The sequence below is a fragment of the Lissotriton vulgaris genome, chromosome 7, assembly GCF_964263255.1.
Source record: "Lissotriton vulgaris chromosome 7, aLisVul1.2, whole genome shotgun sequence".
In the NCBI taxonomy this organism is placed as follows: Eukaryota; Metazoa; Chordata; class Amphibia; order Caudata; family Salamandridae; genus Lissotriton; species Lissotriton vulgaris.
In genome coordinates this window covers 1,498,593,948-1,498,621,346 of record NC_141695.1, presented here as the reverse complement: position 1 = coordinate 1,498,621,346, position 27,399 = coordinate 1,498,593,948, and the positions used below count along the sequence as shown (strand labels likewise).

Here is a 27,399-nt window from a genome sequence, read left to right as displayed (position 1 = left end):
GTAATCCACACAGAAAACTTCTTATAAATTCTTGAAGTATCTTTAATGAAGTATAAGTTAAATGCAGCAACCTTCAGCAAACCCATCAAGTACTGATTTACATTAGAACATTCAGTGTGATACAATTCCACTGCATCATGACTGCATCATATAATTCTAAACGTTACCACATATCTTCCCCCCCTATCTAATCTAAAAGGAAAAAATAAGAAAACATTAGGAAATATACAATCTATATACATAAAATAAATAACATAAAACATATTACAAGAAAATATTTTTTTTCCTCACAAATTGCAATGCATATAAAAACATATTATTACAGATGAGATACTTTACACAAACTACCACAACTCCATTTCCTGTCATCGTCCAGTTCAGCCACAGAACCCTTAACAGAAACAACTTTATGCGGTTGAGAAAACTTACTTTCTCCCTTCCTTACAAAACCAAATTTTCTCACAACAACCCAATTACCTTCCATAAATCCTAAATCCTTAACACACCTCCTACTATCAAAATCCATCTTATTGTGCCACTGACAATCAACAACTCTTGACCTCATCCTTTCCCTATCAACCCAACCCTGATTTTTTTCCTTCAACCACATCGGAGACTCCTTCGTACCCGGTTCTCCCATCCTCGTCGCCAAAATATGTAGTAATCCACACAGAAAACTTCTTATAAATTCTTGAAGTATCTTTAATGAAGTATAAGTTAAATGCAGCAACCTTCAGCAAACCCATCAAGTACTGGTTTACATTAGAACATTCAGTGTGATGCAATTCCACTGCATCATGACTGCATCATATAATTCTAAACATTACCACACAAGTCCATGTCAGATTTTTAGTCTAATTCAGTAAAATGTAGTTATAGTGAATACATATGAAATCATTTACAGTCAGTGGTCACAATAAAACTCTGGCATGGATCAGGCGTTTCTCTACCTACGATACAAACCAAAGAAACCCGACCATTAGACAGCACTTGTTTCAACATGTTTAATAATATACTTCTGATAGCCTTAACTCTCTCCGTCCCCTCACATTCTTGACCCTGGATTGCACCAACCAGTCTGCATCTAAAGGTGCAAATGTGCGGTTATCTGCAGGGGCTTGAGAGATTTCCTTGTGCTGTTCGTAAGGCAAAACAAAGCGCTCAATCTGGCTTTATTTAGGGAGATTAAAGTGATCCACCAATGGTGTTTTGGCCACGTCTTGATCGTTTTTGTTTCTGTTATCAGTGAGATTATGGAAAAGCTTCTAATGTTGTTGCCAGTATAATGCAGGAGGAGGGTCTCTTCTGACACCACTGTAGGTTTCCTGCTAAGCTGTAAAGAAATAGTTCAATGTTCCAGTCTGGAATTCTTGATGCGAGCACCACCATCTCACTGAAAGGTGGCAGCGTGCAGTTGAGGACTTTTGACACAGGACATTCCACTTCTGTAGTGCCTAAGGGTCTTGGTCACCTATTGCACTGCAGGACACTCTCCAATCACATCTCCCAAAGCGTGCTCATCTTTCTCTCTTCTAACCCTCTGTTTGGGATCAGAGTCGACCTGACCCAATGAAGATCCTGGCCTGTACTTTTATTTTGCCCGTGCAGGAGGTACACGGCCACTGGGTGTGGTGCATATGTGACATTCTCTAACATCTGACTTCAGACGCCTATGCATGGTGATTTCTGCATAAAAGTTTGAGCAGAGCCAGTCAAGAAACAATATAACCCATGCCAGGTATCTTCTCCTAAACAACCTCACACTGTGGTGACCTCTTCTTTCGAATCGTGTGGTGGTACCATTGCCATGCAAACTCTTCGAAGGGGTGGGGGCACCTGTACAGTTGGCAAGGTGCAGTACTGTGCTCAAAATGAATCTGTGCAACCTGTGTTCCAACCGCATTAACAGCACTTCAGCTTTCCATCTAACGTCCAGAGCTGCTGACTTTGGAGCTGGGGAACTAGCTTGAGTCTCTGCGTCGTCTCAACATCCTGTGATTCTGGGTAAATCACTCAATCCCCCCATGCCTACCAAAAATGAATGTGTCCTTGAGTAACGTAACTGGTGATTGTGTAAAGTGCTCCAATACCTTCAGGTTGAGTTTGCGCTATATAAAACTGCTAAAAATGAAGGTACCCTATCCACTTAGATGAAGGCACACCTGTGAAAAATTGAGGCAGTAAATGGAAGAAGTCATAAGTGTAATTTAGATTTTTTTATCGCCTTAAAAGCTGCATCAGTCTTGGTGTTTACCATTCTTAAATCACGTTAGCAACCCTGCCTAGTCCACTCTCATTACAGAGAAACCCAAGAAAGTGTAAAGCAGTGATGCTCAAAATGCCGCATTGGGTTCTCCTGACCTTTACATGCGGCCCCCTGGTCATCAGCAGCACTGGGCTGCTGTCTTTGTACTCAGTACTAATGTTGAGAAATATGTTAAATGAAGGGGCACACATTTATTTACAGCTTAACTCAAGTTAAAGGAAGTAATTAAGGTGTTGTGCACCACTGAAATTTAGGAACACTTATTTTTAATGACATGTTGCAACTGTAAAAATCTGATGGTCTCTTCGAAGTTCAAAAAGTGTATTTCATTAAGATGCAGAAGCGTTTCGTCTTAATACATTAGATTATATCAGTGCATTGAGAATTATTTTTCCTTTAAAGTGATTGTTTGCAAAGATGAATTTAGAAGCACGCGGGTTTCCCCTCCACCCTCGCAACACTGCAAATTGTGCCCTAAGTGGTAAGTCAGTTGTTATGTTTGCCATCTGAGTAACCAGGGTTCCTATTATACATGGACAACATTATAGTTTATCAAATAAAACTCAAGAGAAAGTTTCATACAGTACTCATCCTGAAATCCTGCATTTTGAGGTCCTCTTATATGTGATAATGAAGAAAAAGAAGATAAAGTGAAATAAAACAATTGTCTAGGATCACACAATTTCGTCACGTGGGGAAGCCTGCATTGATCCCAGGTTTCCTTGCTTCACAACGAGCAGTAAAGCCTTTATATGTATATGCTTTGCTTCCCCTATGCCCACCTTACACCACCACCTGCCATCAATGCGGCCCTTGATTGCATGACAGGCAAACTTTTTGGCCCCCTGGAAAATGTTGCGAGTACCCATGATGTAAAGAATACTTACCCGGTACATATGTTTCTGTAGGTGGATCTCCGTATTAACCAATAGCAAGCAAGAAGCCCTCAACATGGCCTTCCACGAAGTACACCCAAGTGGGGAAGACAGCATTGAGGATTTAACGAAGGCCATCATCGAAGATATTAAACGTCTCCCAGGAAACAGTGTCTGCTGCGACTGTGGGGCACCAGGTAGTGTATTGTTGCACAGTGTTCAGCTGCTTTACAGTGCTTGCTGGTAGCTCATGCATTTGTCCCACAAAGACATTGTTGATGTTTGAACCAGTTGGCCAAAGCTTGAAACCCATAAAGCTAAAGGTTACGCTGTTCATTTGTGCATGGAAAGCAACAGGTTTATTGTGAGTTTGGTTTTGCAAATTTACAGTTTTTTTGTTGGTGGACGATTTAAAAATCACAAAATGTAGGTTTGTATGCTATGGTGTCAGAGGTGTTTGCAACAAAGGAGGCACATCCTAGAGTGCTAGGTATTTTGTTTTCCCTTTCCTGTAGGGCGGCTCTTGTTTCCATGGCAGCCTTTCATCGAGTTAAGTCCTCCCTCCTTGGTGATGGACCCCTCACTATATAATGAGGGGCCATTCTTCCAGGACTTAACTTTAGACCTTTGCGGAGCCCGCAGAGTCTCCTTCGTATTCTCCATTTATGGAACACTCAAAAGAGTGGTTGTATTGCTGCAGGCGGACTGTAAATCTGCCATTACTCTGCAGAGTCCCTGTTAATGCCCTCCTCATAATCAGCCTCAACGTTCCAACATCAAATGCCCCATTATATGTGAAAAGAAAAGCGCATCCTGGGCCAGCTTTTCCATCAGCAATGGAGCACCTTCTGTTAGTTGTGCCAGAGTACTGGAAAAGACACAAAACTGCCTCTTTCATCGACTTGGCCGTGTTCCAGTAGTCAAAATGACATATTGTCTGGACAATAAAAATCATCATTCTCTTACACACACTGGTGCATGCTCAGTATACAAAATCTTGGTATTAAATATACTTCCTAGGAAGACGTTTCTGGTCTCCCACTCCATGTTCTTGCAACATCTTGGTAATCTCTGGTTTCAGGGTCAGGCACTGAGTTGGATTGAGTCTTTTTTGGACTCCAGAGGGCAAGCCATGTGGCTGAACCCTTACCTATCGGCTACCCAATTGTGCAGAATTGGAGTTATTGCTTGAGGTGGAGTGTGATCCCTTCTCAAGCATCAGTATAATCCTATCAGGGTGAACCACAAAAAGCCACAAAATTAATCTGTGCATAACCCTCTAGTAGCTTGTCACAAAGACAGTCAGGCTTAATTTAGAGGCAGGGTGTAAAGTATTTGTGCAGCACTTAAGCAGCAATAAAGTAAAAACACAGCACAAGAAACATTTCATGCCAATTTAGAAAAATAGAGTACAATTTATTAAATTATTTGACACAAAAATCCAATCAGTAGAACCAGAGGTATGAATATATACATTTTTGAGTGATTTTTTTTGCCTAAAAAATCAAAGCAACAACTGCGAACATCTAGTCATACAACACCGGGGCATAGTCAAAAGTTATGGCCGACGTGATAGAGCATGGTCCAAATATACAAATTGGTTTGAGCCCCAACCATGCTCACCTTCTGACAGAAGAAGATTTGAAGAAAAATGTCTGAGAAGTTAAAATTCAGCGGGGCAAGGCAAAGTCTCAGTGAACATTTTTACATTTGGATGTAATCTGTTTTATGGAAGTTGAAAGTTCCATCGGATTGAAGATGCAGACTGTAGCCAATGAGAGCTCCATGGGGCCAGATACCCCTTCTTTGAGGAGCAACTGTACACGATTTGTTGCTGTGGAGCACCATGAAATCAAGCCGACCGGGAATGCATCTTGAGTGAATTAGTGAGCAGGTAGGTTCCGGTCTCCTTTCGGCACTCTGTCTGAAAATATTTTACGTTCAAAGTTTTGTATTTGGGCACCTTTAGCACTACCTCCAATGGTCCAGAACTGAAGGGACACCACTTAGGTCAGGATTCAATTAGACTGTGTCCAGGTATGAGTTCAAGATGGTTGGATCCCTTTCTGTCCATGAGCATCTGAGTAGGAGACTAGCCAACTAGCCCTTGTAGTCACTCAGGAAGTCCTGGGTTAAAGCAGAAAAGCAGGTCTCAAGCAGCAGAGCAGTCCATTGAGGGCACAATTCAGGTTTCAGGCAGAAGGGCAGTCCTCTTGATGCAGCAGGGCATTCCTCTGAAGTACATAGCAGCCTACTAGCAGCAGGGAAGTTCTTTAAGTCCTCTACAGGTCCAGAAGTGAACTTCAGAGTAGGTCCGAGAGTCCTAATTTAATCCCTGGAGCCAGCCTAGAGGTGGAAGATACCTCTAGAGTTTCCCCCCTACAGATAGTGTAGGGATTCCCTTCCTCCCGGACCTAGTCCCAGGATTTCTGGGGTACAAAAGGTTTGTGTGAAATTTTGTGTGTTTGAAGTGCAAGTAGGGCTGTGCACATGTCCACCCCCCCCAATCCTGCCAGGATGGCCCATCTTGCCAGCACCCAGTATCTCTCTTATGTACCTGTCTGGGAGGAATACACAAAGGCTGACTGCCAACTACACCTGGTCATGTGACTCATGAAACAGGCTGCAGGTACCAAATGGGTAGGTCAAGAATATGCTCACTATCTAAAAGTTCTTCAACTGGTGGGAATCAGGCTGGCACTACAGAAGAATTAGCAGATGGTAAACAACCTTGGATGTTCAACATCGACTTTCCTTCCAACCTTAAGTGTCAGGGGCTTAAGAAGGTTCTTCTCTTGAATGGGCGCAGCTGCTGCACCTCTTCACCCATACTACGACGCAAGCACCTTCCCTACCCACCTCTCAGTTGCACACCACGCCAGGATACCCACAAGGGCGGACAGGGGAGGCCCCACAAAGGAATACCGGTCCCTAGAATGCGAAGTCGCCTGATGCTAGCCCCACCCCTCCAGCGGGATTCACAAATACCTCCGTCGGCAATAAACACCCATTCCGCACCGACCACTGTCCGCACCACTCACCCGAATTCAGCATCTCTCTTTTTGCTCCCCCTTTCTCCCATTAATGAGATATCCGCAGCATTACCCCCCAGTTCATTTCCCCCAACAGTTAGTTGTTCCCCTCAATATTCGGAAGTTCCGATTCCGATGCGTAATTCGTAGGAATGCATACACCGACTGCTTAGACAGAGTCCCCACAGGTATACATAGGCATGACGCACAGGGTCCCCGGACGCTCACTACAATCCCAACATGTGGCTCGTACCCTACATAACGATGCACGGACAAATGGTCGGGGATTTGTTCCCCCCAGAGTGATAGTTACGGGTACACACTGAAACTGTGCCTGAGATGATGACAGTAACGACTGATGTGATATGTTACTACTGTCCGATGTATAGTCACCAGCCATGAATTACTGTATTTTTCTTTCTGCTTTAATATATATTGAAAAATGTATACACTTGCTAGGATAATGGTTGTAATGCGATATGAACCTTCAATAAAAACACTTAAACAAAAAAAAAAAAGGTTCTTCATCTGTTACCACAGCATCTCAGAAGATAGTGGACCATGCATTAATTACATCTCGATTGGACTACACTAACAATCTATACTTTGGTTCTTTTGACTGGTTTAAGTAGGGGTTGCAAGTAGTTCAGAATCAGTTCACCTAATTTTTAAGCTGCATTGGCGTGCTTCTGTATCTATCCATCTAAGGTCTCTTCACTGGCTTTCACTGAAGAAGAGGATCCTGTTAAAGTTTCTGGTCTTGGTCTACTGGGCTCTCTCCACGCTCAGTCCCCAGTAACTTGTTGACTGATTTCAGTTTTGCCGTCTGTCTAGAGATCTCTGGTCATCTTCTGCCACCTTAGCAGTTGTACCAAGGGTCAAGCGAGTGAGAGAGGGGGTAGCCACTTCTCCTAATTGGCTGCAAAGGCCTGGAATCAGCTTGCTTTGGATCTTGGCACTCTCAAGTTGGAATCTTTCTTTCATAAGAAGCTTAATACTTGGTTGTTCTCTGGGCCCTAAAGTTCAACCCTTTTTTCTTTCTTTTTCTGCAAACCCTCAGTCCGGACATTTCTAGGAGCAGTCGTGGCCAGGGTGACTTGGGGTGGGGGATTGGGTTTGTGGGGTAGGGTCGTGCGGGGGTCACAGGCTTAATTTAAAAAATAAAATAAACGTACCTTTCCAGGACCGCATTGTCTCTGCTCCTGACCTGCTGTCCTGCTGACTTGCTGTCCTGCCTCTGGCAGGAACAGGAAGCAGGCAGCGGGCAGATGCTTTTTGAGACACTGCCTGGGGCACAGAAGGTGCTCCATGCATTGCCCGGTTCAAACCAGTTGCTGGGGCACTCCAGCCCCGCTCTGGCGTGAAACTGGACAAAGGGAAAGAGGTGTAACCACCCCCTTCCCAGGTCCACCCATAGGAGGGACTTAGCAGGTAATCCAGCCCCTTAGCTTAGTATAAGTATAGGAGCTGTGTCCCCAGGACTTTAGATTATCCTGGAACGAAACTTTGATACAGAACTCTTGGACCTTCGACATTCTATTCTGACTAGAAGATGGAAGATATCTCCCTTGTGGTCAAGGATGACCACCCTGTGCAAACAGGCACCATCAGTAACTTGCCAGTCTGCTTTGTCGACGCTCTCGCCAGAACCTGAAGGCTCAGCAACACAGGAACTGGACTTCCAGACTTCTCTGACTCCGACCCACATCCACAGCAAAGCTGAGACCCATGGCAGACACGAGAGATGTGGGACCAGACACCCTGGACATCCTGCATTTTGCTAACTGCATCGACTCCTGAGGTAACTCGCAGTTGTGCATTTTGGTACGAGACGCCCCAGACCCGAGCACAATTTGCACTGAAGTTCAGCCCTCCACACTCCATGAGTGCTGCATGGGGCCTGCTCTTGCATTTCAGCTCAATGTGTCTTCCCGGTTGCTAGCCCATTGGCTAGGGAGCCCCCTGAAGACATTCCTTTAAAACCAAACTGCTTTCCTGGTTGCTCCAGGCTTGCTCCAGCTTCCCTGCAAAGGAGAAGCTCATCAGACCTTGCTGGTCTGCACTGAAGCCCATCTTCACTTCCTGCGTGGATTGCGTTTGTCAAGGCTTGTTGGGTCCAGTCCAGATACCGACACCGCAGTCAACTAGATCCTTTGTGGGACAACTCGAATCCAGCTCTTGGTTGTCATCGACACCTCCTGGTCCTCGTGACTGCAGAGACAAGCTTCACCTCTTCACCTGAGATCATCGCGACATCGCCTGGTTCCTTCCTGATACCTTCCTGGTCACTGGCTCGTGACCCAGATTCTGTCCCCTTTGCTTTCAGGTTCTTCAGATCTTCGATCCACCCGGACACTTTTCCTCTGGTCACCTGCAGCACTTCTTTGCAGATCTCCATCGAAAACATTGACGAAACCCGACACCAAAAGGCACTTATGCACCCGGCTTCCCTGGGTGAGGTAACACGAGTACTCAGGTGCTCCCGTGGGTCTTGAATCTCGAAGTGTCCTAGTCTAAAGGGGTTTTGTCGTAGTCCATCCGGAAGTGCCCTTAAACAGTAACTTTGTAACTTCTTCGTTTCCCATTATAAGTCAATGGTAACTCGCGACTGTGTTTAGACACTGCACGCGTCTCCCGTGGGCCTCCTACTTCCTAACCTTTGGTTGTTTAGTGTAGCCCCAGCGATGCCCTATGCCTACTCACTGTTTCAGACGTGGTTGTTATACCACTATCTAAGTATATGGTTTGTGAGGCCCCTAGGGCGAACTGTATTTGTGCAACTTATTGTATGCTAATTGAGTAACTTGTGATGTACTTTTACCTCTGACCTCATAAAGAGTGCAGAGGGGTTGTGTTAGAAATAAATACATATGTATTTGATATATACCTTGTGTGGTGTCCTTTCATTTGGTATTCAAGGGATTATAATTGGTAAAACAGCTTGCTTCACATGCTCTCTGAAGTTTTAGCCTGTGACTGCTGGTCCATGCTACCACAAGGCTAGCTTGTCTATAAGGTTGACTTTACAACCACCAGCAATAAGGGTCGATTAGACTGGTGCAAGGTGCCCACTAGAATAGTGGATATCATATGCCAGGCTAACTTCTCACACACACCACTAGCCGCAAAGTTCCGGCCGGCAACATCTGTGCCTCGCGGCAAGCCCAGCAGACTAGGAGGCACTACACAGCTTGTTGAGGACAGCCCAGTAGCCCAAAGGGACACCGCAGAAGACTGCAGCAGGAGCAGCACCTGCACCCTAGGCCCATTCTTTCAGCAGACAGAAAAAAGAACAGGTGGAATGCTTGGTAAGTACTGGTTAAGTACTCCCAGTGGGAATGGGTGGAGTTAGGGGTCCCAGCATTCCTCTGTTCTTTAGGTCACGCCTACGCAGTGCGCATGCGCTGCATAGGAGAGAGTCCTCGAGCCATCGGCACAGCTTTGGGGGCAAAAACGTGCACGCGTTGCATTGCTTGCAATGGCAACGCGTGCACATCTGGCAATTCCCTTGCGGGAGCGCGTGGCAACATATGGTGACGCCATATGGTCGCAATCATCGCACCTTGCTGCACGCTCCCGCACAGGAATCGAGCAGGCCCCCTCCCGCCGCGCGAGGCGTGCCCTTGCGCTAGTTTGTTTCCCCTAACATCCTGAAGCTCGTGTCATGGCGCTCTCGCATTCTCCCTCTCGGATACCCTTGCCTTTCACAAGGCTATAGTGTCCCTTTCCCACAGAACTCGTTCCTTCTCTTTCTCTGTTGTTTCTCCTCTGCTCATCTCCATCCACCCTTTCTCTTTCCGAATCTTCGCCCACTATGTTCCCTCTTCAGGCTATCTCTTAGCTGTAATAGCAACATTTGACGTCATATGTCTTTTTTGATACAGCTTAACTGTCAATCAAGCGAAATACTGAGAGGTAACTGAATCCGAACAAACAAATTGCACTTATCTCACTTTTATTCTCTGTAATACACTCTGATGCCCTCTGAATTATGTCAGCGCTAAAAAAAAGCTGAAATAAATCAAGAACATTCATTTATGCGTATCCCGCAGCCAGAAGTCTTGTGAGATAGTCCGCTGCAGCGAATCAATCTACCTCGTGTCACACAGAGCTTCTCGCCCCGAGTGACATTGGGAAAACACAATGCCCAATACTCATCCTGCCTCTTCCGTGCTGTCGTAAGACCCACCCCCAGCCTTCCAGCACTGGGGAAGGAGAAAGATGCAGCTTGAAAGGACATGGTCGGCCTGTGACAGTATGCACTGCCCTGCGCCACCTAGAACGTTCCCAATGCAGGGTTAGGCACATTTGTAATAAAATGTTGCCAACGTCACACGTAGCAAAGATGGCGCCAATGAAAAATTGTTGGCTGGGAGCTTTCAAGGTTTACAACATTACACACCCCTAATTATGACTGGGCCTACCTGACACATTTGACAAACAATTGTCTCTCAGAGTGGCTCACAGGTGTGATATACATTTTTAAGAAAAGGACTTGGCCACCCTTCTGCCTCACGGGAAGTACTGGATCAATGCAGCAATACATACATCTAATGCTCCGTGTTTGTAAGGGTCACCATTACTGGCACTTTAGCCAGCAGCACTTTATTTGGTGCTTTCCATCATCCCTTCCATTTCACATACGAAAGGAGGGAAGTCTCTCCAAGTTCCGTAAAGCGATAAAAACCTGGTTGTTCGATCAGTAACCTGAATGTGCCAGCTATACTCGTCCATCTATGATGCTGTGTTATCATGCGCCAGGAAACCCTTTTTGGGTAGCTGTTGCGCCATACAAGCTTATAAAATAAATAAATAAATAAATGTTTTGGAGAATGCTGGAGCCTGCAACCTTGAACTTGCCACTGGTGACCGCTATGACAAGGACACAGCTGACAGCTAAGAGAACACGTCTCCCACTTGTGAGAATCCTTATTAGAGAACACCTCACCCATTTGTGAGAATCCTCATTGGAGAACACCTACCCCGCTTGTGGGAATCCTTATTTAAATAAGGCATCGCATGGATGTGAGACTTTGTTTTTGCAGGGAATGAAACAGGTGTGAGAGGCTTCCTTTATATATGGCGTTACATGGGACTGAGCCTTTATTTATATGGCCATCACAGGCCTGATTTCTTATTCAGTGATCATCCCGAGAAAACACTGTTATTAATGTGAGGATTTTTACCTAAAGGGGACATCTCGAAGGAATATACCTTAAAGTACAGGGAAACAAGCAATACATATTGTGGAGTACATCTTTTGCAACTTTGTTTACATAAAGCTTGAATTTAATTTAAAGAAGTCATGGCCCAGGTGAACATTTTGTTTTTAAGTGCATCACACATGTCTTTGTGGAATTCTGATTCACGTGCACACATCTGTTCAAGAAGTGCATCCCTCGGGTTACACCTTGGTCTATAGAAAGCATCACGCAGGTATACATTTTCATTATAAAGGGAATCAACCACACAGTATACATATATGTACAAAGAGTATCATGCAATCATACACTTTTGTTTTTAGAGTGCATGGCATAGATGTATAGTTTTTTGTACATAGTCTCTCATGGGTACCCATATGCTTTATTTCTAGAATGTATCTCCCATCCTTATACCTGTGTTTATAAAGTTCACCACATAGGTGTACGCCTTTCCAGAGTGTGCACACGGGTATATGCTGTCAATATGCAGAGCGACAGGTAGGTCTGAGGCCATTCCGAGGCATGTCACAGATGTTCTCCATCTGCGGAGTACATCACACTCTTTTCACCTTTTGCAGAGACTTGCCACTGGCGCAAGAGGCTTTTTTTAAAGACCGCCTCACACAGGTATCCCCTTCATTGATAAACAGTTTCACACGTGTTTAATAGATTTTCTTATCCCTCGTATAAACCGCCTAAAAAGTAAAATCACACCTTTATGTATATAATACATCACGCATTTTTACACTATTGTTTCTAAAGTGCATGGCACAGGAAAACCACCTTATGTTTAGAGGCATATCACATATATACACCCTTAATTATGGACTGCATTATACGGATATCAACATTTGAGTATAGAGTGTATTATGCTGGCTTGCAGTTTTGTTTTCACAGTGCACCACACAAGTATACATCTTTGTAAAGCACACCGTTGGGATAGACATCTTTGCTTATAAAGTGCAACAAACAGGCATGTAACGTTTACGTGCGGAGCGCATTATATAGGTATACATTTTATGTATTCTTTTCTTCACATAAGAATTAGATATTTGTATCGAAGTGATCACTGAGATATACACCGTTGGGTATAGAGTGCCTTTTGATGGGAAATGTAACTTTATATGCAAAAACCGATAAATAAAGACAGACTTTTCCGCCACCATCTCCAGGTCCATGTCCGTACACCACTGGGCCAGGGTAGGGCTAGCCCCAGACCCCCATCGCTGCGCGATGTTCCCCTTTGCTACTGTAACCCCAAGGGTCACCCATCCCTGAGCCGTCGTATTTAAGTCCGTTGGTTCCCATTTATTGAGCAAGCAGTACCTCGGCTCTGGTAATACCGTGATTCCCGTGACCTGGGAGAGCGTCCTCATCACTGCCATCCAGTATCTTTCTATTGTGGGGCAGGCCCAGATGGTATGAAAAAAGGTCCCAACCTCCCCGCACCCTCTCAAACATTGCAGCGTCTCTGTCCTCCGAATTTTATGCAGGAGCATCCTCGTATAGTATATGCGGTGGAGAATTTAAGTTGTATAAGTCGTAGCCTTGACGGAATTGCCACCTCTTTTTCCCATGCAGCCTTGACAGTCCCCGTGGGGTCAGGTCAATTATTAAATATTTTTTTATATGTCAGTGAGATCGCCTTTTTTTGCAGATGATCTGTCAAAAGCCTATCCTCTAATGGCGAGGACTCCTCTTGGGTCCGCCTGGTGGAATGACTGATTGCAAGGCATGTCTAATCTGCATATCACAATATCGTTCAGTTTCAGCTAAGCCATAGGTAGTCTGCAGGTGTCCGAATGGAACCACTTCTCCCTTTTGACACAAAGTCCCCTACCGTCGATATCCCTATGGTGTTCCACTTTCTGAACCCCTTGGAGTTACCCAGCCTTCCAAGCTTCTGCGTGTCCCAAAACAACATTGCTAGGGTGATCACCCCTCCCATCCCAATGCGCACTGAACTACAAAACAGATGCGTATTGTGTGTAGTGTTGGTCCGGTGACGAGTGCTTTCGTTTTTTGTTATATAGGGCATTCATGATCCCTGCAGGTTCAAGAAGATGCCTGTCAAGTCTGAACGCTGGCTCTTCCTGGGGGACATGCAACCACTGGTTGATCGGTACAAGCTGGGAGGTACAATAATATGCTCTGATATCCGGCAGAGCAATCCCACCATCATACCAACTCCTGCTTAGTTTCTTCAGAGCGATGCGGGGCGCCTTCCCGTCCCAGAGCAGAGTAGTCATCTCCGCCTCTATCGCACCGAGGTACTTTGATGGGACCGGGTACGGGGTGTTTTGCAACGCATATAAGAATCGCGGTAGCGCCACCATCTTAAAAAGCGCAGCACGATCAAGAAGTGTTAGAGGCAATGATCGCCAGTGTTTAACATCCTTTCTAAGTCGCATCAGCGGTTGGATCACATTTCTGTCAATGAATTGCATCCGATCATGCGTGACAAAGATTCCTAAATATTTAAAGCCGTCCGTGACTACTTGTAAGGCACGCCCCCTCGGCAATCGCGGCGGCGAGCCCCGCAGGACATATAATAGCGATTTATCCCAATTTATTGTATAGCCGGATGCTTGGCCATACGCCGCACATATGTCTAGCAGACAACTAATAGACCGCGCTGGGGAAGTGAGGTATAGCAAGAGGTCATCTGCATGGAACGAGATTCTGTCCTCCCAGCCGATTGCCCACCTTATTCCCCGTATCGTGAGGTCCTGTCTGATCCAGGCCGCCATGATAGTACATTCTTGACAAAGGTATTCCTTGTCTGATTATTATTCTAAACCTTTCAGCTACCCTTCAGACCGTGGGCCATGGACTCTTTTGCACATCATGCAGCCGCAGCTGGTAAGCGGTGGAAGAATTTCAAATGGTTCGCTTAATTTCTCTCGACCATGCACAATCCATGAAGACCTGGGACTTTGAGTCCCTCAAGTCCGGGGGGCTTTGGTAATCCTGACAGGGCCGCGAAAATGAGTATGCAGTTGAACGGAGCTTACAACTTATGCAGTAATATCATATAGAACAGTTTTCTCACACAATTTTGGTGATGTAAAATGACAAAACGTGTGCAGGTAAAATCACAACATTTCGCAGCTTGCACACCATTATTGCTTTGATTTCCAAGCTGGTAAACCCTGCCACTGACCCTCCTCATCTCTTTGATGATCTGTGATTCAATTGTATCTCTCACAATTGGCCTAATGACAAATTCAATTGACCTCTAAATCTGATTTGACAACAGAAGATTCTGCCCACATTGGGACTGCAAGGCACGCAGTAGTTACTTGTAATCCCAAGATAAATATAAAAATCCCAGAATTATTGATAACTGTGGTATCAGTAATTACAGGTGCAAAATTACTACACCGCATTCGTTGCGACGTGATGTGGGCCTTCAGTAGTATGTTCCAATGCTGGCATCTTTGTCTCCCAGATCCCCTAAGAAGGGGTCTTTACCTGCCTTCCTTGTCCTCCTTGATTTATTGCCAGTTTCTATCTGACATCCAGCACTGCTTCCCCCTTCCTGTCTTCTGTCTTCACTCCTGTGCATGTCTCAGTGAAAGATGATGGAGCCATACCTGTCAGTGGAACCTCCACTACTCTTGGTGGACCCCCTTTCTGGCCATCTATAGTAGAGGCCTGGCCTAATAGTCTATATTGTTGTGTGTGGTGTTTTCCTCGTGCATCTTCTGCTGAGTGCTTTGGTGCCCACTGGGGCTAGCTTCTCGCTGTAAAAAATGCAAAATAAGAAGTATGGTACAGGTCTGTTCTTTTATTTCTTTAAAGCATCCAACAAGCTCAGGCACAAGTTTTTTAAGCCCCCCATGTAGCATAACAATTTGGCTCTTCGCCACTTGCTTTTTCTTAGCATCACTGCCTTTATTAATGCCATTTGTTGCAATCAGATACACTTTCTTGGCATTTCGGTGCCCCCCTAAGGAATCTTATTGTTGTGGGGCTGGCCATATATCACGCATGCACGTCTTATTTTACCAAGAGCATCATACAGGGCTTCAGGAAGTACAATGACAGTGACATAAGGCTTGAACCCATGTTTATAGAAGGTGTAACACTGGCTTTTACCATGGCTGACCAACCTCGGAACAAGAGGGCCGAATCCATTCTGGCATTTTAATGAAAGGGGGGGGCCGCTCGGCGGTGCGGCGCCCCCCCCCTCCTCCGGCCTCTCGATGGTGGGGCGTGTCGCGTGGCGATGACACGCGCGGCGCGCCCCACCACCGATAAATTGATGTCTCCCCCGTGACCCGGAAGCGGCTGGACAGCTTCCGGGGCATGGGGGCGGGTCGACGGGGGGGGGGGGCAGGCCGGCTGGGCCGGCGACCCCCTGGCGAGAGCCACATAAGAGGCCCGGGGAGCGAGCTGGGCGCCCTCTTTGCCCCTGGCTCGCTCCCCGCATACCTTGTAGCCCCATGCTCGGGGCTTCTAATTTTTTTAGGAAACACGCTGTATTAGACTTTTGTTAAGGTTAGCCTTGGATACTTGTCTTCAATACTGTAAATCTAATGTCTGGAATTTTGTTATTCTAACATATTGATGTCATGTTGATATTCATACTTTTATTGTTTTGTATAATAAATACGGCCGGGGGGGTCCCTGACCCCCCGCCTTCCAAAGACAACTTGCTTATGTGAATCCTTCAAGGTGTGGTGTGGGAAGCTGGGAGGGGCGGGTAGCCAGTCACGGACCATGTATGTGAACGAGTTCCATTTACAGTCCCTATTTATCTTTTATGGACACCCTTAAAATATGGCCCAGGTGGTGTGTCACTCATCGACCTACAGTGGAGAGGTCTGATCTGAATTCACACGGTGCTTCTCGCAGTCTCCGTGCTTTGCATAGAGGGCGTCCCACAAGCGTCTGTGCTAGCCTCAGATCTGTCTGCTGTGCTCACCCTGTGCTAACAGACACTCAGATAGACAAACCAGACACCCCTCCCTTCCCCCATCGGACTCTCATGGAGTCCCCCCCCCCTCCTCGCCCAGGAACACGAAGGTCATCACGGCCCCATCCACACAGGCCTGCCTTCCCCATAGACAACAGCCTATGATTTATCTCCCAGCCAGGGCTCTCTTCTCAGAAGGTTCAGAGGTCATTGGCATTCATCAGAAGGGGCAGTCTCATAATAACATGCGAGTTCCCCCATCCAGTTCGGTTACAATCAGCATTTGTTATAACACCATTTGTGGTCAATAGCTCTCTCTTATTTTTTAGTAACACTACATTAATCAGTTTGCAGACATTTATGCTTTTTTAAATAATAGTCTGGTTGTTAAAATGTGACTTTAACTCCTAACATTTGATCTATCTGATTAGGAATTAGGGCCAAATGTGCAAAACCTAGTTAACAAACCAGATTGTGCTTACTGGACACCAACTGGCGAAGCCCTTGATGGACTAATCGTTGGCATTGCAAAAAAGTATAACCACAGAATGTCACAAATTACCTGCCCCATTTATTCTAACGAGGTAGAAATAGGCATGTTGAGGCCCACTAGGGCTGACTGCTAACACGTGGATATGGGGGTCTTTGAGGGACAGCAGACCTCAATACCTGCACTCCGTGAATGACACATTTTTTTAAAAGCAGCTCATACACCTTAAAGGGAGATTTTTTTAGTTGACTTATGGAAGGAAATCGAGGGGCCCTCCCAAGATCGCCCCACAGTTCTCAAAGGGGAAGCTGTCTTGCCAGTAGAGCTTCTCCTTTTCGAATAATTTACTACCCAAGACTGGTGTGAGTAACTGATCAATGTTTTCCAACCACAATTGTGTTTTCAAACCTTTGTCACATTTAGATCTGTGTTACAAATTGGAGTCAAACGCCCCTTACATGCCGGTTTCTAGTTGCAAGTCAGAATGTGTCTGCAAGGCCATTTTGCGAGTTGCAAAGCAAAGCAAGTGATTTTGGGGCAGTTGTATCAAAGCAATTTTCAGTTGCAAACTCTGCGATTCGCAAAAAAGCAGCGTTTGCGTCTAAAAATTTGCTAAATGGTATGTATGAAGGAAATTGCATAGCAAAATTAAGGAATCGCAAAATTTGCGATTCCTTAATTTTGCGTAAGCATTTAAGGAATCGCAAATTGCGATTCCTTAAATGCTATGCATCAATCATTCAATTATTGCGATTTCTCCTTAAGAAATCGCAAATTACCACCAACTTCAAGTTGGTGGTAATTTGCGATTTCTTTCCCAAATGCACTTTTTGGCATTTGTGAAGGTGCCATATGGTGCACATGCATGCCCTTAGGGCATGTATGTGCGCCATATGCGCACTCATGTAAATTTCAGGGGTGCATCAGGGTGTCCTTATGACCCCCTTGCACCCTTGAAATTATTCTCAATTTGCGATTCTCAAATTGCGAATCGCAAATTGAGAATAACTTCACATTCATTCCTATGGGCCTTTTATTCCATAATTGCGATTAGCAATTTGCTAATCACAATTAAAGAATTTTAAGAAATCGGAAAAAAATGGCGATTTTTTTTTTTTATATACATACCATTTTGCACTTCTCAAATAGCGATTCTCAAAAAATCGCTATTTGAGAATCTGTATTACAAATTGGAGTCATACATGCCGGTCTCTAGTTGCAAGTCAGAATGTGTCTGCAAGGCCATTTTGCGAGTTGCAAAGCAAAGCAAGTGATTTTGGGGCAGTTGTATCAAAGCAATTTTTTGTCGCAAACGCTGCGATTCGCAAAAAAGCAGCATTTGCGTCTAAAAATTCGCTAAACGGTATGTATCAAGGAAATTGCATAGCAAAATGAAGGAATCGCAAAATTTGCGATTCCTTAATTTTGCGTAAGCATTTAAGGAATCGCAAATTGCGATTCCTTAAATGCTATGCATCAATCATTCAATTATTGCGATTTCTCCTTAAGAAATCGCAAATTACCACCAACTTCAAGTTGGTGGTAATTAGCGATTTGTTTCACAAATGCACTTTTTCGCATTTGTGAAGGTGCCATATGGTGCACATACCTGCCCTTAGGGCATTTATGTGTGCCATATGCGCACACATGTAAATTTCAGGGGTGCATCAGGGTGTCCTTATGACACCCTTGCACCCTTGAAATTATTCTCAATTTGCGATTCTCAAATTGCGAATCGCAAATTGAGAATAACTTCACATTCTTTCCTATGGGCCTCCTGGCCCATAGAAATGAATAGGAAATTATTCCATAATTGCGATTAGCAATTTGCTAATCGCAGTTCAAGAATTTTAAGAAATCGCAAAAAAATTGCGATTTTTTTTTTTATATACATACCATTTTGCACTTCTCAAATAGCGATTCTCAAAAAATCGCTATTTGAGAATCACAAATAGGTATTTTGATACATCTGCCCCTTAGTGAATTGCAGTCTTGGAGACCTCAAAAGATTTTTGTACATCGGGTCCTTAATGAATTCGGTTCACAACACAGGATGGAATGATACAGCAATTTTTGGCTTGATTATTAGGAGAAGAAACTCGCATTTTTACAAATTGTAATGCTTCCACCCTCAGGCACCTCAGGGCAAACCTAACAAGCATTGGCATAGCCAATAGATCTTGCCTTTGGAACATTATAAGTGTTTAGCCATGCAACAGTTGATGTTGCACCAAGGATATTGTGCTGCATAATTAAATGCTTATAAGGTCCTAAAGGCGAGACCTATTGTCTATGCTAATGCTTGTTTTTTCTGTCAGGGATATGGTCATCTCTATAAGTGAGGAATGGGATGAGGACTGGAGGGACCTGGGGGTAAGTAGATGAGCAGTCAGGGTATCTCTCTAAAGAGGTGGTGTAGGGTGAGTAACAGTATAGTACAACACAGTTATCACAATTGTGATGTAGATGTCAATTTTCATTACACAAAACTTTGTAATAATACTTCTTATTATATATTTTTTTTAATCCAATACGAATGGGAACCTAACAGTGAAAAGTACACAAGGCACGGTATAGGGTAATGAAACAGAATGGAGTGGGGAAAGAATAGTCACATCACATGTTTGCGGATATTGGATAGTGTTTGCAAGTATATTCTGATTACGATCACTAACTAATCGCAATCTCCACTCTGAAAAATGGGTCAATACAGTCCACTTCTCCTGCAAACAACAAAACAGAGTATGAACAAATTGCAAAGCAACGTGGCACTGTCCCGGACTTTTGGATTATGTGGAGTCGGGTGTCGGTCCCTTACAATGTTGATATCTGGCGACCTTAGGCCCACAGAAGCTCTATGCTAACAGCTCCTCGTTCTGGAAGGCCAGTCTCCATAAGGAAGGGTGCTGACTGCAAACTAGAGCAGACGACCAAATGGGATATTATTGTATCTTTTTGTTGAATTAATCTTGGCACTTTGAATGGCATTGTAAAATTACAAAATTTAGTGTTTGACATTGTCAATATGGTTGATGAAGGGAAGGGAATGATCAAAGATGCATACTAAGTTTTTTGCTTTTTTCGGAGGGACTGTGGTGACTCTAATTAGTCCAGAAATTGGAGAGAGCATTGTATTTTATCAGGTGCAATATATTCCTGTCTGGCCTGAGCACCTGAGTGTTCCTTAGACAATGTTGGAAATGTGTTCCAGCCTGCACTGGACTGAGGGGAATTGTATTTGAGAGGCGTACCATCATACACCCAAGACCCCTACTCCATCGCTTATCAGTATGATTTTGCACTAGAAGCCAGGTTCATCTCCAGGTGTGTTGCCCTATGGCCCAGTTTCGATTTTGGGGAGGCGGGCTTTGGGGTTGCAGAAGTAGTCACTGTCTCTATACGTCAAGGAAGCAACAACGAAGCATGGGTGCACCCTTTAAAAGAAACATCTCTGGTTGGACTTACAGCCCCTTAAGTTACTGGAAGCCATGTTGTACACTTAGACTCTGCAGACAGCCTTCGGGTAAAGAACTACATTGGTATTCATGTTTTTACATTTTTAAGATAATATAATGACAAGTAACAACCCCAGGCAAACCAAAATTCCAAAGTGCAATCAAAACCAGCAAATTAAAAATGACACTTTAATAAAAAACGATTTTTATAAAAAAATCATCAGAGTATTTAATAATTTTCTTAATACAAATTTGTATTAAGAAAATTATTAAATACTCTGATTTTTTTATAAAAATCGTTTTTTAGGAAAGTTTCATTTTTAATTTGCTGGTTTTCATTGCACTTTGGAATTTTGGTTTGCCTGGGGTTGTTACTTGTCATTATATTGCTTGCCCTGACCCAGGAAATTGATCCATATTCAGGGGGTCCTTATTTACCATTGTTTACATTTTTAAGATACATACATCTGTGGAACGGACTCCAGTTGCCTGGGGTGAAAAAAACCTAGAACGCCCAGGTTTTAGTTAAGTTGTATGCTCCAGTACGACGTAGATAAGACAATGTTCATGTAATTTTCATTCGCCAGCCTGACTTTGCTGTATGCTAGAGATTGAAGTTTTAATATTACAATTTGGAGTAAATAAAGAGTGTCCCTGTTTTTATGGAAACCTGCGATATTCTTAAATTGCCTGGTTCGACCCAAACTAATTTTGATGACCTGCAAAAAACGTTATTGATTAGGTCCAAAGTGTAGTTGCCTTTGCCAGTATTCTACACTTCCGGTCAAGCTGGGCAACGCCTAGAACTTGCGGGCCATTTTCTGCTGCAAAGGAATTTTAACCATGCATTTTTCTTTCTTGTAGACCATGTGTGTTTTTTTAAATACCTGGTGTGCGTTAGACAATTTGAAGCTAAGTGCCAACTGCTAAAAGTGCCTGGTTTCATGATGAAAAAAAGCTTTTTATTTTTTCCTGATGCATGTTCAGATTGCACTGCCCTTGGTGAGTTCCCTGTAATCGTCGAACAATTTCAAGTCTTGTCATTTGATCTAAGGTGGTGATTCAAATAAAATAAAATAACGTTGTTTTCCTCAACAGACCCAACATGGCTGTCTATTAATTTGGGAATCCTGACATGCATCGAGTGCTCTGGAGTGCATCGAGACCTGGGTGTGCATCACTCCAGAATACAGTCCTTATCTCTTGACAAGCTGGGAACTTCAGAACTTTTGGTAGGTTGCATTTGTATTTGGGCTTGTTGCTTTTTCTCTTCCACCATTCACTTTTTATATGTCTTTATCTTTTTTTACAGTTCTTTGAATTGCAGGAGTATTTCCATATAGAAAACTTTTTTTGTAGTTTTTGCTTTTCTTACCTTTTTGGTTTACTTTTCCAATATCCGCATATTTTTTTACATTTCTTTTGCTTTACCAAATTGATTGATTTGTACTAGTCACCAGTACGCATGTATGGAACGTTGCAGGACAGGAAATCTGATTCCTAGAGGTTGCTGGACTGTGTCCTAAGACAGCCTACCTTGTCTGAAACCCAACTTTTCTTACTGGTGTGCATTCTACCACTGAAGAACTGAAACCGGTAATCATCTTGAGTGCAAGTCCCTGCAAAACTGTATCTGCTTTTTTAGGGCAAGCCTCGGTAGCATGCATGCGCTGTCTGGAAGACCTGCTGTAATCACTCTACAGAGTTTAATCCCTTCTGCCGTTTGCCATTGGTTCACTCCTGTGTTACTCTTTTTTCCTGCCTCCATATTGGTTGGTACTCCCGATCAATGTTCCCTCTAATTTCTTTCCTCTGTGTGCGGCAGTGCAAGCTCCCTGTGCGCTGCAAGCAACACAATGTGCGCCAACCACTGGACATGCAAGCGAGTGATGCGTTCAGCAGTATAAATCTATGGCAATTACCACTCCAAACTTCTGTTTACAACGAGAGCGAAAACAGGTGCATTACACACACATATAGCTCTATATAATAGGGTCTTGAGACAGTTTTGCAACATACATACATACATTTGTGACATGAATTGTTTACTCCTGTACCACCTACACCCTAGGTTTAGTAAAGGACTGAACATAGAAGGTTGAACCTTTATAATATTTTTCTGAACAGCAGGGTTGCTGCAAGCAGTTAGAAGGAGGCAGTTATTATTGAGTTTGAACCCAGAACCATGCTGGTCATATCAGTGAAATATGCTGACCTTTTTCCTAATGTAAATTACTGACACCAAGGCATATTGAGCAGTGCCCGCAGGTTTTCTGCTTTGTTACGAACAAGAATATGCAGACTGTGAATGGGCTCTTTTATTTACAATTTAAGTTGGCCCACAACAAAACCCTCATTCAAGGGGCAATCAGCCCTACTTTTATTAAAACATAAGCCTGGCTCGGTGTCATGGGAGCCTAATACATATACACAATGTAATGGAGGGGAAGCAAAGGTACATTACTTATCACTTTACAAGTCAAGTACTTAAGAGAAACATTTGAGGCAGGCTTTTGACTTTGTTTACCCCTTGTATAGAAACTGTGTGTAGGTACTGTAAGAAGGTAGGCATATGTTATGAGTGCATAGCTGGGAGAAACAAAAAGTCTGGATTTAAAATGTAACAGTGCCGGGGCTATGTCTGTATTTATAAGACTTTACTACTATGCAATAGAACCCTTTTTAGCAGCATTATAAGACACATTGATATAGAAAACCATAAGGTTCCAAACCCATGCCTTTCAGTTTGCAAGCAGCTTGTTTATGTTGGTTCATAGCTTACTGTGCTATATCATATGGGTTGCAATTTATGAATCAATTCATGTGGATCTGGAGAAAATTCGAATTGGTCATAAAAAACTTAGTTTTAGGACAGAGTCTATAAATGGTACACTTAAACGAAAGCAATACTTAAATACAATTAAATACAGAAGCATTGGCGAAGCCAATAAGTCTGTATTTTTATTAGGAGTAATATTTCTTAATATTTCGACAACTTTTGTACTTTTTATGTATGGCTCCCAGCTGTCCGGAAAAAAAACACAGTGACAACACCTTGAACTACGATGATGCAGAAGATGGGAATAGGTTATGTGTACTGAAGAGTCTGCAATGTTAAAATTAAGCTGTGCCCCCAAAGAAGTGTTAGAAGAAAACCAAAAGATGAAGTTTGCACTGTAAGTGATGAACTTCAATGGCATAATAGCAAAATATTGCTTAGTAGATACTTTGACAAAGAAGCCAGCATGTCCTTTGCATGTTTGAACCTGTCTTTATGAATAAAAAAAGGATTTATTCCAACATGTTTTCATGACCGCAGGGTAAAACAAATGAATACACAAGATTAGTGAATTGCATTATGTATTTATGAGAAGCTAAGGCATCCTACCTGCATGCACTTCCTAAGCAAAAATGACAAAATCAGCAGTTCAAATGTAATCGCGTCATCAACGTATATACATAGAAGAGCACACAAGAGCTATGAAGCACAAGCTATACTTCATGTCAAATCTGCAGGCTTATAAAAAAGAGTGCTTAATGTCCCATCGCCAAATCTAATGGGAACGCAAATACAAAAATCTAGCCATGGCCTTAATGAACAGTCTACCCAAACAATGGCAAACTGAAAAACACATGAAAGCCAACAGGGAAACGAATCTGATCCAAAGCATATTCTCTCTCTATACATGTTATTGCTCTTTTTTTGAAGAAATGTTGACACAAGGGCTTCCATAAAGCTAAAGCTGTTTGTAATCAAGCTTAAACATATCACATGATATTATGCATCAAGAAAACTAATGAATCTGCACAGTAAACACACTGGAAAGGAACTTGACTCTACATTATGTACAAGGGAATCCAGTACCTGTTTTTAAAGATTTATGAAAAGTAAAAAATACTTCTTATTTATTTCAGGATCCATTAAATGCTCTGCACACTTCCACTCATATCCTCATGTATATATGTGTATAGATTGGAGAAGGAGTGAAATATGTGCAGAACGCTTTGCTTGGTATTGCAGGACACTAGAGGTTGTGTCATAGAGTTTGTATCAATTGCTTTTGTTAATTGCTGTTTAACCGAAATTAAGATAGTTTTGTAGAGTGATAATGTGTTTTATTTGTAATAATACTAGTCAATGGCTATAACAGCTGTAAGGTCCCTCTTCTAGAGTTAAATGCTGAAGCCACAGGCAAGAGGCTATAACAACGGGTAGGACCTTCAAGAACTGCTATAGCTGGAGACAGAAGGACTATAAAGCTATTAGAGAATTCTCATTGGTGTAACAAAACGCGAGGGGGGCCCCTGCACGACATGCTGAATGGACCCCCCATACTCACATCAGTCGGAGGCTGAGTGGGCCCCCTTCAGTATGGTTAAGCATGGGGGGCCCACACTGTGAGGTCTGTGGGGCCTCTGTTACACCCCTGAGCATTCTGCCCCTTGAGGATTGAATGTTCTAAATTAAAAAAGGGGGAAACATACAGGCAAGCTTTGAAATGTTGGAACGGAAGGCGAGTACCAGCAATTCACGCGGAGCCACTTTCCCGGTCTTTAATGGAGTGCTCAACATTCCAATGTTCAACTGAAATCTAAGATCAGCGACCCAAAGTTTTTCATAGAAACTTTCCACTGGAACTACTAAAAATTGAAGTTGCTGAATTCCAACACTACCTAGCTTTGACTTCACCTCATGCCTATTCCCTCCAGCAATTCCTTTCATGCAGGCTGTTTTACATGCCCGCTTTTTCTATTTGTCACTCTTTTCCTATCTTTATCTTACTCCTGCTGTCTTGTTTTTTGGCCTTTCTTTTCCTTGCTTTGGGTTAAAGCCTGCTGATGAAAAGTAAGTCTTGGTGTACAGAGAGTGATGCCGGTGTCCGCCACCTGCAACCACTGGCACAAATTGAGCACTGGCCATGAAAAAGACCAATGTTATTAACACTAATTCTTTTCCTAATCCCCAAATATAGACTCAGAATAGACTTTTAAATAGCACTGTATTAATTTGTATTTTTTTGTATTTGTAGCTCGCAAAGAATGTTGGAAATTCGGGATTTAATGACATCATAGAAGCGAACCTTCAGAGTCCCTCCATGAAACCCACAGCAGACAGTGACATGTAAGTACTTGCGCTATTTTTTTGATCTTGCAGGAGTTCAGGTTAAAATACTATAAAATTCAAGTTTTCAAAATTTAGCCAAAAAATAGCAGCAATATAGATAACCAATCGAATGAAACAGAATAACACTAGCATTGATTTTCAGTAAATGCTAAAGGCGTATATTGGCAAGGCACTGCAGTTATGGAGGTAGAGATTCAGTCATCTTTTGGGAGCTGTGAAGTTGCCCTGGAATAAAACGTATAGTACAGGAGATATGACAAGACCTGGGGAATTGTAGTAGGTTGACTTGTTCTTCAAGATTTAGCTTTTGCAGGGGAGGAACACAGCCGGCAATCTTTGTAGATTATAAGGTCACCTAGACCGCTACGGACAGATTCAACTCTTTATTGGCAAAAAGACCTATTGTATAAAATCTAAAGTAAATGAGGGACTATTTCCTCCTTTTGTGAGCCTCTCCTTACACTGTACCTTCATTTGGGTCCCCACCTCTCTTTATAATGTATTTGTATCGAACACCAATCTATCACCCCAACTGTCTCTTGCTCTCATTGCCGCCCACAGCTGTATTGCAGATGGCCAACCTTCAATGTATTTTAAATCATTTGAAGGTGGCACATACACGGCGGCCATCAAGGAATGGTTTTTCTTTTTTTTAAAGAAAAACCATTCAAAAGTGGCTGCTGCTTATGTGTGACATGCACATCATATCACACAACGTGAAGCTACCATGTCTGATTCCTACGGGGGTAAAGGCATACTTTGCCTGTACCCAACGAGCTGCTAGGCATCTCAAAAAAATGTATGGAGTGTCCTCACACACCACCTGATGTCATGCTTCATCATCGGCAGTCCTCCCTCTTTAAAAACCACTTTTGATAAAGAGCGGGCTACACCTGAAGACAGGGAGGCACTTCTAAAGCGAAGTGGGGGCCCGTGCTAAGAATGTGTAAGGATATCTTGTTGTTTCATGATTCTGCTATGGTATCAGATATGTTGGATTATCTATTTGATTGTGAAGAAAATACCAGATAAGTATTTCTTCGCATCCTTTTTGTTACTGGAGCATAAGAAACAGAACATAATATTCACCACCAGTAATCAGCAAAGAACTAATTGCTGTGAAGTGTATTTTTTCCAGGGGGGTTGAGTGCCCCGTCTTAGCTATACATATTTTGTTCAGCTTGGATACCCAAATGTTTTTTTAAGGTCAATGGGTACACTCCAGTGGATAATGAATGAAGAAGCAAAATGTCACTTTGGTCACTGGATGAAGATGAAAGTATGCAAAAATGCCAACAGACCTAGCTGCCGCTTTAACCTTGTCTTCCTGATTACAAATAATTTTACAAGAGTCCTTTTCTCTCGCCTCACCAATGAAGTCAGGACCCCTTTTTCTACATTTGGGAGGAGTATGAGATTTTCAATCACTGACATAGCTAGCAGGGGCAGCTCCTCCGCCATGGCGGAGGAGCATCGCCCCACTGCTTTAAAGCAGTGTAAGGAAGAGAAACGTAAAATTATAATAACGTTAAGTTATTATCATTTTATGTTTCCGGACGTGTCCTGCTGCTTTGTGGTTTGGCGGGCGGGTGGACGGAGCTGCTCTGCTTCCCGAGCATGACAGGGGAGGAGTGGTTTGCCCACTCCAAACTGCGCTATGACTGTTTGGTCGGCCCTCTCGGGCCACCCAAACCAGTCATGCGCACTTCCCTGTTCCCCATGCAGCCTGCGTTACAGCCTGCATTGAGAACATGCCCACCCCTCCAGCCCATGGCTAAGTACTGTGTCACGGCGCTCGGACCAATCACAACGCTGCATTGCGGCATTGTGATTGGCTTAGGGGTGGGAGCCTAGCTGCCTGCTTCCTGTTCCTGTTGGACGCAGGAGAGCAGGATCTGAGAAGACGTGGGACCCTGCATCAAGGTATGTTTAGATTTTTAAAATTATTATTATTTTGCCCCCCCCCCCTGCGCGACACCACCGCGACCCCCTTGCTGCCCCTCCGCAGGCCCCACGCCCTCCCCACCCAACCCG

The 27,399-nt window shown here is 43.5% G+C and overlaps 1 protein-coding gene across 1 annotated transcript in view; it reads left to right on the top strand.

The window, feature by feature from the left end:
* The window catches only part of LOC147705870 (arf-GAP with SH3 domain, ANK repeat and PH domain-containing protein 1-like), a 1,082,966-nt gene that overhangs the window by 719,708 nt on the left and 335,859 nt on the right, over window positions 1-27,399 (top strand). Inside the window, exons 15-17 of the mRNA XM_086932322.1 lie at window positions 3,175-3,338; window positions 21,339-21,472; window positions 25,271-25,362. Coding sequence (XP_086788448.1) covers window positions 3,175-3,338; window positions 21,339-21,472; window positions 25,271-25,362 — 390 coding nt within the window. The remainder of the gene's footprint in view (window positions 1-3,174; window positions 3,339-21,338; window positions 21,473-25,270; window positions 25,363-27,399) is intronic.